This window comes from Suncus etruscus, chromosome 17, assembly GCF_024139225.1.
Source record: "Suncus etruscus isolate mSunEtr1 chromosome 17, mSunEtr1.pri.cur, whole genome shotgun sequence".
Lineage (NCBI taxonomy): Eukaryota > Metazoa > Chordata > Mammalia > Eulipotyphla > Soricidae > Suncus > Suncus etruscus.
Window position 1 is genome coordinate 10,342,339 of NC_064864.1, and position 12,372 is coordinate 10,354,710.

A 12,372-nucleotide genomic window follows, 5' to 3' on the forward strand; every position below is an offset into this window, starting at 1 on the left:
CAGCTCTAGATACACACACACACACACACACACACACACACACACACACACACACACACACACACACACACACGGAGCTATTTCCACATAAAAGTAAGTAAAAATCTTTACTCCAACTCCTACTTACAAGTCTTCTCCTGGAAGCAGTTCCAACAACTACCCCAAGATCCATCAACTGAAAAATTAATCTTTGAATTGGGCTTGTTGGGATCTGGAGTCAAAGGATGGGATTGTACAATTGAAAGAAAGCTAAGCAAGACTCTTATCCATCGGCCACAAGCCCTAAACTAGCTAGCCAGAGCCACCTCCTGCAATAGGCGACCCTGCCCAGGGTCATAAGTCAGTTGATAAAGGGAAGGGATGAGGAGATTCTAGCTTTGTTGATTTTTAAAAGGATTGGCTGCTGTCTAAGGTACCTTCTTACCACTCCCTTGGGTCTTTTCCAGATAGGCTATCTGTTATGGCTAGAGGTCTCAGGGCAGTGTTAATGGAAACTTAGGCTTGAGAAAGAGAATCTTAAGAGATTTACAACATGGAGCCCTTTACAATGGTGTGTCCCCCACCCCCTACCTTGTTCAGAATCTAGGGCCCCATAGACTGAGGCTATGGATATCTAGGACGCTGCTTTTAGAAACTTAGCCCTTTCATACTATTATCAGATATCTTCAACACCATCCTTACTTTTTGCTAGAGCTTTCAATTGAGTGCCTATATATGCAGCCCTATGTCACTGTTAATCCCAATAGATTTCATGAATCTTCATTCACCAGTTTCAGTTTTGTGGTTAGCTTAGGAATATTGGAAAATTTCCAAACAACACAAAAACACTACTATTATTTCTCCAAGCACTCAAAGTGTTTGCATGTGAACAGGTGAGTTCCAGCTGTTTCTCAACTCCAGAACTAGAGGGGAAAGGGACAGAAACTTAAGACAGAATTCATTCAGGAAAGCAAGAAAGTCAAATACTACATCTTAGAAAGGGGAGATAGGTGATCCTGCAGGACCCTTTCAAGACATGGTAGACAGAATCCCAGCACTGAATTGGATTGGATGAGGAAGGCTTTCAGATCTATTCTCATCCACACGGTTTCTAAGTATTTCCGGCAATTTTATTTCCTTCTGCTTGCCCATCTTCCATCCACGTCCATCCGAACATAAAAATTTAGGATTTACCTACAACTCATCTCTAAACAAGTTAAACACTGAGAACTGGCTCTTCTTGCCACAGGAAGGTCATACTTCTTAGACTACATTTCATTTTTTTTCCTGATTACTTTTGCCCTCACATCTCCCTCCAAACATATGCATATTAAAAAAATCAAGATTATAATTTGTCCCATAAAATTTCAGGTGAAGGAAATAAAGACCTGGTTGCTTTTTTCTGCTTGGTTATTCCTGTTGGAATCTGGAAAGTGGATGTGGCATCCTGTTTCCTCCATAACTTTTTTGATATTGTTGCCACCTTTGCCGATCACATGAGAATGTTCAGTATGTGAAACATCCATCTTCAAAGTGACTCGGTTGCTCTAAGTGGAAACAATTTATTATTTCTTCATGCAAAGCAAAGGGTAAAATTCCTGAAATAATTCTCCCCTAAAGGAACCGTACTAAAAGTGTTACAGGATCTTATCAGAATATATAATCGGATCACTTTCATGTATAAATATTCAATTTCTATTTCTCTTTATAAAAATTGTTTTAAGACAAATTCTCAGAAAAATATAACTTATTCTTTAAAAGACTTCTTTGGGAAAGTAGTCTTTAAGTAGAGTTTGGTACAATTACAGATAAATTATTAATTTTTCTCTGATAACCTTTATTCATGAAAATTTTACTTCAAATAACTAAAAATGGGTAAGAATACAATTAGAATAACTACATATGTAGCGAGACTGTATAAAAATATAACAGAAAACCAAAACTATAGAGTTCCAAACAGAATAAAGAAATATTTACAGTCTATGTTACTGGATATATATTATGTCAAACTTGACCAAAAAAAAAAAGATCTATTATTCTCATTGATAGAAAGGAAAAGATCCATGAAGTTTGAATCAATATAAAGTAAAATATTTTATGCAGGCAAAGGCAAAACCTAAGGCATAATGAATGAAAAAGTGCTCATAAACAAATCTGTTTATTTAATCTGAAAAATCAATTAATAAATAAATAAATAAAAATTAACTCTAGGTTTATCAATTAGAAGCGATAAAGCCTGACATAAAGTCTTCCCACTTAGTATAGATATTGAAATTTTTTAGAGTTTAGAAAGTAAAATTAGTCAAAATACAAGACATTCAAAATAAGAATGTTACATGTAGGAGAGAGTGCAGGTATTAAGACTCTTGCTCTGCATGATTCAGTCCCCAGCACCACATATGGTCTCCTGTTTTACCTGAAATGACTCACACAGGGCCAGTATCTAATATCTGCAATGAATATACACACCCATATGTACAAAAATATGCACACATATATGTGGGTATATTACTCAACTATTCAGCAGCAGAAATACTATTTAAATTTTAATCCATTTATAACCACTGCAAAGTCAGACTTATCTTTAAAGCCACCATTCTTTTCTCCTGGTTTCTCATCCCTAAATGGCTCCTTCATAACAGTACAAAGAGAACTTGTCCGAGATAAGCTCAAATAGCTGCATGTCTTTGAATCTTACTAAGTGCAGTGAGAGTCACTTACTTTTGTGTCCAAGACAGACATAATCATTTCCTTGGCTTCCTTCACATCTTCTTTCTTTCCAGAAACCTTGATGTGGGGATCTATAAGAAACCAGAAATGAAGATAGTGTGTGAGACTCTTAACATTCTTTAAAATGGATTTCACCATGCCAGAGATACTAGAATGAATATTTTAGTTTATTTTTAAATCAAGGTAGTTTTTATTGAAACATATTTAGATAGATGTGAGGGGAAGGAGAGAGAGAAGCATGTATTCAAGAGAAAACTTGGGTTTTTCCGGAGTGGAAATAAGCAAAAAACAGTATAGACACAAGCAAGTGAGGTTTATGTTCAGGGGTCTTGAAAGCATAAACCTATAATGAACATTTTATTGATTCTAGACGTGATGTCATAAAAACAAGGATATAAAAAAAATAGCTAATTGCATATTTATCCATAGGGTTTTTTTCTTCTGAAAACTGGAAAAGAAAAACTTGATTTTAAATTCAATTGTAGAAAAAAATAATAAAAATTTTAAATAAGATAGAAATGTAATTTGTTAATGGTTCTCTGGAGGCCTTGTTCTAAGGAAGAGGTGGGGACAGCTGGCCCATGTGGATAATGTGTTCTGGTCGGTGTATGACAGGCCAGATGTAGCTGCTTCTTGTCAGTTACCCACACTTAAATGCTTAAGCTTATGGACTGGAGTTATGTTATAAATCTTCAAATTGTAAAAATAAAGGTTGCTCACCCCTGACTTAAAGGTTAAATACATTGATTCATTTAGTCTATCTGATGACTTTGTGTAGTCATTTTCTTTGATGTCATTTGTTTTTAAATCTGGGGGGCACCTCTTAGTGCTCAGGGGTTACTCTTGGCTCTGCATTCAGGAATAGTGGGACCAGGGATCATATATGAAGCCACAATTAAACTTGGGTCAGCCATATGCAAGACAAATACCCTACCTGATATACTACTGCTCTGGCCACCCATGCAGTCATTTATAGAGGAAATCAAAACAGAAGTTTTTTATTATAATCCAATGTCTTTGGATTATGGTGCTACACTATATGTGATAATTTAGAAACTTTTTCTTACAGAACAAGGTTAATTAAAACATGTAGAAATTATTTACTATTTATTCAGAATTCTTATTAAATGATTAATATATTTTGTACTTTATTTATGACTCTAAATCTTATATTGGAAAGCATTCAATAAATATTTTCTAATCTGATCTGGTCAGAGATCAGATTAGAAAATATTTTGTTTGTTTTTTTTTTTGTTTTGGGGCAACACCTGGCAACTTTCAGGGGTTACTCCTGGCTCTGCATCCAAAAGTCACTTCTGGCAGGCTCAGGGACCAAATAGGATGCCGGGGATCAAACCTGGAATTGCACGGGTCAGTTGAGGCAAGGCAAATGCCCTATTGCTGTGCTATTACTCTGGCCCTGAATCTGATCTCTTAACACTCTTCTAGGGAGTGGGTAGAGGGGGTCGAATATGGTCAATGTTGAAAATCATATGTTCAAATGATGTTTACAGTCTTGTTCAAGGAGAGAAAAAAAATAAATCATATATACAAATTATCTTGGGTTATTAGCTTTACATAGAGGGTAGAGAATTAAGCCTCATTGAGAATAAAGAAAGTTTCCAACAATTTAGAAGTACTAGTGCCCTCTAGGATAGCTTGACAGGACCAAAAATATTCTGGGATAGGACAAAATTTTTACAACCATGAGCTAAAAAGAGAAATGTATTCCCACCACTCCAGTCATATTTCCATTAACAATGACAGTTTGGTCGATGGCAGACGAGATACATGAGTGGCTTGAATAGGCCTCTATTCCCCTGCCTAGGTACAATGTAAGCAATCCTACTCTATTTCAGTTTGTATAATTATACAGTTATATAATTACATAATGATTGCACAACAATGAACCTGCCTAACTACACATTTTTGAGAATGTATCGCTGTCATTCAGGATGCATGACTGCATTAAAATTACTAGAATTAAGAGCTCCACCATTGTTAGTGCTTACACATTTTCTTTGGTGAGTTCATGACATACTGGATTCCATACACACCTGACTAGCCACCATAAGCAAGGTTTGTTGAACTTCTTCCACAATTTATAGTTCTGCCTAAGACCTTAGTTTTTCTCCACTACAGGGTCTCAAAAGACATGGTAAGTACTTAAACAAAGTTAAAAATATTGCTAGTTGGATCCCATTTCTGAATTTACATTTAGTTTTGAGTTTGGGGCCATATCTAGTGTGCTCAAGGCTTACTTCTAATTTTGCACTTAGTGATCACTTCTCATTTGCTCAGGGAATCATAAGGGGTGCTGGTGATCAAGTCCAGATTGGCCACGTGCCTGGCAAGGGCCCCCACTTGCCCACTGTACTGGGTCTTACCTCTGAGATTACTCTAATGGAATGGTCAGGGTTATGGTCTAGTCCTCAACCACATTGTCAAGAATATTAGAAAGACAACAGATGACAGCTGGAACTATAGCACAACTATTGCCTTGAACATGGCCAACCCAGGTTCAATCCCCAGCTTCTTAAAGGGTCACCTGAGCACCTCCAGAAATAACCCCTGAGTGCAAAGCCAGGAGTAACCCCAGAGCACCACCAGGTGTGGCCCCCAAATCAAAAACAAACCAAAACAAAACAATAGGTATTTGTAAAACTCTTCAAGTGATTAAAATAAGTGCTGAAGTTGGAGGTACTGCTCTAAACTATCAACTCTTGGGCTTAGAACTGGAATCACCTGGTGGGATTTTTGTCAAATTCCTACTTTCCCAATAGTGTAATTCAGCCTATTCTCCACCACACAATCTACTTGAAAGTCAGGGTGGTGAGATGCACATCATATTTATAATATCCAATTGAGCAATGAAAGAGTAGAGCAGAGAGAGACAGAGAAAGAGCTAGAGAGACGGGGGATGGGGGGAGGGAGGAAGGAAGGAAGGAAGGAAGGAAGGAAGGAAGGAAGGAAGGAAGGAAGGAAGGAAGGAAGGAAGGGAGGGAGGGAGGGAGGGAGGGAGGGAGGGAGCAAAGGAAGGAAGGAAGGAAGGAGGAAGGGAGGAAAGGAAGGAAGGAAGGAAGGAAGGAAGGAGGAAAGGAAGGAAGGAAGGAAGGAAGGAGGAAGGGAGGGAGGAAAGGAAAGAAGGAAGGAGGAAGGGAGGGAAGGAAGGAAGGAAGGAGGAAGGGAGGGAGGAAAGGAAAGAAGGAAGGAGGAAGGGAGGGAAGGAGGAAGGGAGGGAAGGAAGGAAGGAAGGAAGGAAGGAAGGAAGGAAGGAAGGAAGGAAGGAAGGAAGGAAGGAAGGAAGGAAGGAAGGAAGGAAGGAAGGAGGGAAGGAAGAAAGGAAGGAAGGAAGGAAGGAAGGAAGGAGGAAGGGAGGAAAGGAAGGAAGGAAGGAAGGGAGGAAAGAAAGGAAGGAGGGAGGAAAGGAAGGAAGGAAGGAAGGAGGAAGGGAGGAAAGGAAGGAAGAAAGGAAGGGAGAGGGAGGGAGGAAAGGAAGGAAGGAAGGAAGGAGGGAAGGAAGGAAGGAAAGGGAAGGAGGGAGAGAGGGAAGGAGAGAGGGAGGGAGGGAGGGAGAGGGAGGGAGAACTACTTCCTAAATTGGCCCATTTGAGGATGGCTATGGAGCAATCCCAGAGCTCAAAGCCTCAGCATTCAGGAATGCATCTGACCTCCTGGAGGAAGCCCTCAGCAGCTGTGCTTAACTTGAATCGGTGCCATCACTCCCAGCGTCCCACCCACTCCCCAGACTGTTCTGGTGGCTGATCTTGGCTTTATGCATTTATCCCCATCCTGTTCTTTAACCCCACCCCTGACACACTATCAAAGGGGACAACTGTGAACATCAAAAGAAAGGTCATAAGACTGGAACTTTCTAAAATGTTTAAGTATCAAGCAAGAGGCCTAAAAGTAGGACAAAACAGGACACTCAACACCACCACCAGACTTAGGACTTAGGACACCTTCTTATGGCTCTTATGCCATTGTTTTTCTACTCTTGCTCCTTATGCATCTTAACAGGAACTGCCTTTCTGATTAGGTCTGGTTTGGGGGTATCCCATCTGGTGATACTCAGGGCTTATTCCTATCAGGAATTACGGGACTATATGCAGTGCTGGGAACCCGATCTGCTGCAATGGCAAGGCATGTTCTCTCTGGCCCTGGACCACCACTTTATTGTAAGACTCTCACTTTAACACATGTATGTAAACTTTAACACACTTATGTAAACAAAGAGCATATTTTTCCTTCTTTATGGATTTGAGTGTATAGTTCCTTTGCTAATATTTAACTGGCAAAGTCAAACTTTTGGACTCAACACTCTTTAGCTTAGGTTTCAATTACTACAGGCTGTCATTAATTCTTGATGAATATGCTCACATTGGGTTAAACCTCAAAACATCACTGCACAGATTCCTCGCAGCACTTACTAAAAATATAATCTCTGGGTTTCCAGAGCTTTCCAATAGGGATTTTGCTGGCTTTCTGAATTTACTTAAATCAAGTACCGGGGCTAGAGTAACAGTACAGCAGGTAGGTCGTTTGCCTCTCACATAATCCAACCTGGAATCTATTCCTGGCATCCCATATGTACTCCTGAGCCTGCCAGGAGTGATTCCAAGAAGTAGAATTCCAAGTAGAGCCAATAAGTAGTCCTGAATCCTATTGGATGTACCCCCCCCAAAGAATCAAGTACAGGACACAATAGATTAAACCATATTAAAATAATTGTATCACTAAGCCCCTATAACAAAATACTTGTATTTTTAAAAAATATAAATTTTTCTGACAAAATATATGTACAGTATGATCATCTGAAACCCTATTAGTTTACAGGTTGGATAATTACATTAAAATGTCCATGCTTCCCTATAAGGAAGTAACTATATAAGAAAAATAGAATTTTCCACCATCTTTGCATGAACAGAACAATAAACAAAATCAAAATCCTCAAATAGAAAACATTTTATTTCAAAGTGGAAGGGCACCATCTAGTGACGAAGTCATAAAAGATCAATGTTGGGTGGAGAAGAAAGATATGGGTGGATAGAAAGATGGCCACTGGACACACACACACACACACACACACACACACACACACACACACTCACTCACATCACATCACATCACATCACATCACATCACATCACATCACATCACATCACACGTGTATCGAGTATCAACTCTCCAGGACTTATGTCAGAACTTGTTTGGATGACAGTTCTTTAAATAATCAAGTCTTGTAAAAACAAACATGGAAACTGTCTGGTTCAGAAAGCTGACAGCTAGCAGCATTTCATTACTGATTATTTACCTTTGCTCAAAAGACACAGAATGCAAGCTGTTATTTTAGTTAAAAATAATGCTCTTATTTTAAATCCAGAAATATACTTCTTTCATTTGAATGAGAGTTACAGATTCTAGTAATACTACAAGATACTAAGGTTTGATTCAGACTCATTTGTGAATATTTTATCAAAGGGAGGATAGAGTAAAATGTCTAAGCCAAAATAGAAGGAAAATGTTGGCTATCATGTTGGAAGATGACAGAGGAATACAGAATAAGTGCGTAACCTATTGTGTAAATAAATTGTTTTAAGATCACTTCCATTTTGATAATGAGTTAAGAGCAATCTATTCTAAATAGGACATTCATAAAATTTTAGAATCAATCTTCATGAAATGAATGACACCTCCCTGAGGAAGACCAATGACCAAGAGGCACATGAAAAAATGCTATCACCACTTGTCATTAGGAAAACCCAAATCAAGACAACAATGAGATTTTATGTTACAACATTGAGGATGGCACATATCAAAAATAATGGGAACAATCTCTGTTGTCAAGGACCTGATGAGTAAGGAACTTTCATCCACTGCTGGTGGAAATGCTGCCTGGACCAACCTCAAAGGGAAACAGTATGCAGGGCTCTCAGTAAAGTCAGAATTGAGCTGCCATATGACCCAGCAATTCCTCTTTTGGGTATCTATCCCCAAGACAGAAAAACGCTCATCCAAAAAGATGTATGCACACTTCTATTCATCACAGGATTTAGTACAATAACTAAGATTTGGAATTAACATATGCCCAACAACAGATGAATGGCTCATGAAGATGTGGTACAATGGAATACTAAATAGCTATAAGAAATGATGCGATATACAATTTGCTGCAAGACGGATGAAAATGGAAGATATGTTAAATAAAATAATCCAGAAGAAAGATAAATACAGAATATCACTTAATATATATGGTATTTAAAATAAACGCATGAAGAAATTCAATAATTTAAATGGGGGCTAGGCTCCAGAATATAGTAGGGAGAAGGAAAGAAAATAAATGGAGGAGAAATACAAATATGAAAGGATAGGGGACAGGGGCCAACAGGTCTTAAGTGGATTGGTGGTGGTAAGAAAGGACCATGTCAGAGTCTGTGACAATAAAATCATATTTTCATTGACACAAATTTAACCACCAAAATTAAAAACAGGCCTGTTATGCTGACAGACTGGGGTAGGGGATGGTGGCATGGGAGGCATTCTGGGAACATTAGTGAAGGAAGATTGATAGTGGTGATGGGATTGGTCCTGAAATATTGAATATCTAAAAATCAACTATAAATGACTTTGTAAATTACAATAAAAATATGTTAAATCAACCCTCATTTTCCCTGAATATTGGGACTATGACTTAATTGTTTTGTGATTTCCACATAGCAAAAAAGTAGCAATCAACAAATAGTTGTTGAATGACTCAGCTTACCTTTTTTTTGGAATGACTAAGAACAAAAAGAGGGGAGAGAAATTTGAGAAGTCTACTAGTTGTATCCAAGGTGACCATATGGCCTGCACTAACCAAAATAATTCTGACTTAAAAATATGATTTATATACTGCTAAAAAATTGGAGAAAATTTCAGAGATTCCTCTATATTTTTGGTTTTTGAATTCCATTTACTCACATCCCTATGATCCATACTATAACTAAAAAAGAAGCCCTGACAAGGACCCCAAAACAAGCAATATGATGCTATATGGGCCTGAGTAGGGAATAAATATTTTATGTATTCTATAAAAAACTTATTGTTATTTACATATGGAAATTTATAAGGACTTGATAAGCAATAACTGTTTCCATTAGGGACCATGACAGAGACATTTTAGCAAAAATACCTCATTAAAAGAGTTATTTTTAGGACATTTATATGAACATATATGTAATTAGTTATGGTTTCAAAAGATAATGTCTTGACATCCCAGTTTCTACTTTCTGGGTTTCCATCCTTGGAAACATTCTCATTCTTAGACGTTTGTTTAATATTTATTGCCTTTTCTTTCTTTCTTCAACCTTAAATTTCTTCCCATCTCATTCTACCCCACAGCAAAGTCTATTGAAAATACTCATGTTGGTGATTTGGTGGTGTTTATGCTCTAGACAGAAAGCAGTATGTGATTGACACATGGCCAAACTGGCACTTCGCCTATAATCTCTTGTAGCACTTTCCCTCATTTCTTTGTTGACTACTGCTGAACTAAAGATTTAACCCCAAATTCAAATCCACGCTTTTATTCTTAGTATGTTCTTTTGGAACACAAAGTCCCTTATCTGAGCAACCTCGCTCCTCCCACTCACACCACACAAAATAAAAGACAATTGTATTTATATTGCTAGTTTGTTTAGGGGGGGGGGAATTCCATGTCACTGAATGGAATAAAGGTGACTTTGGTACACTTCATACATGCAGCCATGCAACTGTCCTTAAATAGAAAAGAAGGAAACGGAGGGCATGTTTTCATTTTGTATTTTATTTCAAATTATTTCTAAAGCATCTAGGTTTTAAAACTCTCATCCAGCAAGGACATTGGCTGGAGACAAAATATTCAACACTGTCAGAAGTCAGAAGCGGTCAGTATTGACAGTAGATATGTATTTTCTGAAATGCCCTACAAGCCTTGGAATAATACCCTGAGTTGGCAAGCAATCCCAGAAAAATAATAGCTAAACTGTAATGAAAAGTATAACTCTAAAATAAAGATCTTCAGTATACATCAAGTCTCAGAAGACAACCCAGGTTCATAATGAAAGGCCAAAGCTAGAAGTTATCACATGTAACATGTATTAATAAATTTTATCGCTTTGTCTCTAAGATTTCCCTTTCAGATTACAGGCAGAAATACATGGGTTCCAATCATAATAAATATTCTAAGTCCTAGGTTAGCCATAAACAATTTCTGTCACCTGGAAAAAGTCATTGAATCTCTAGAGTATAGTTTCATTCAAACAATGAGTGTGAGCTCAGATGATTGTTATAATTTGTCAATTTGTGCTTCTTTAGCATAAAATAGGACCATAAGATGCATACATTTAAACTCATAAACATCATTGCTTTCCAATTTTTTTTCTCTCAATAAAAGTAGTTCACTAAAATCATGTACAATTTAAAATGTTTCCAAGACTTAAGCTTTAAATTAAACACAAATGCTTTTGAAATAGCAACTTATTTCTGAGTGAGGAAAATAAATTGAACCTTGGTAATGGAGCCCAAACTGGCTTTAGAGATAGCAGGTTAGTGTTTTTGTTTTGTTTTGTTTCCCACTCTAGGAAAGGACAATTTTTGTTTTTTTGTTTTGGGCTACACTGGGAAAGGATCAAGAATTACTCCTGACTCTGCACTCAGGAATCACTCCTGCTGGGCTCAGGGGACCATATGGGACACCAGTGACAGCAGGTAGGTCAGCGCATGCGAGCCAAACGACTATCTACACTGCGCTATATCGTTCCGGTCCCTAGGAATTTACAATTTTGCATCACGGTAGCTAAAATATGTCATTCATCACACTGACATTTCATGAATATGTTATAAGGACAAAACAAATGCAGCGACAACCCTATATGATGATGAATTTGACTTCCAATCTTGCTTGAGTCATGTCACAGTTCAGAATTAAATATACCATCTCAAGACATCTGTTATTTTGATCATTTTCCCCCTTAGGTTGGTTGGTAAGTCAGTTCAGTGATCAGCGAAAGAGAATCCAATTCAGTCAACTGCCCACAGCTCTTATCTTCTGATGTAATGAAAATATTTCTCTGACCTCTTAGAAATACTTCCACATAAAAAGGTCAAGTATCAAAAGTTGTCAGGCAGCCAAATTCTCCCAAGAAGATAGAGCTCCTGGCTGAAAGTTTTGAGGCCTCTTGGAGTGGGGTAGGTAGATTCCCTCCCTTCCCAAAAGATCCAGCAGTCATCACACTCAACCTCCTCCAAAATATAAGAGGCCAGGTTTACCGCTCTTGAAGTGACAATTCCTCTGTATTTCCAGTGTTCTAAGAGCCCAGTAGGATCACAGCAAATTTGATGAGAAAGTTATATAGAAGCCCACCACCCTCAACAAGTGAAAACAGTAACACGAAAGAATCAACTAGCACCAAATGGCTCGGTGAATCTTCAATGACTAACAAACATCATTGTGAGATATAATGATCACATGTTGACTTATTGACCTATTTTCTGATCACTTATTTGCCTTTTTTGCTTTAACATGTAATATAAAGTAAATCAGTTTCTGCCTCCTAATGGGGCAGACTTGGGACGAGGGGGAATGGGGAATATTTGATGGAAAGTAGGCACTCCTGGTGGGACTGGTATTGGAACATTGAATTG

General features: G+C 37.9%; 1 protein-coding gene across 1 annotated transcript in view; it reads right to left on the reverse strand.

The window, feature by feature from the left end:
* Window positions 1–12,372, reverse strand: part of BICC1 (BicC family RNA binding protein 1) — a 309,226-nt gene that overhangs the window by 40,912 nt on the left and 255,942 nt on the right. Inside the window, exons 4-5 of the mRNA XM_049790533.1 lie at window positions 2,701–2,780; window positions 1,368–1,526 (exon numbers count right to left, since the gene is read on the reverse strand). Of these exons, the coding sequence (XP_049646490.1) occupies window positions 1,368–1,526; window positions 2,701–2,780 (239 nt within the window). The remainder of the gene's footprint in view (window positions 1–1,367; window positions 1,527–2,700; window positions 2,781–12,372) is intronic.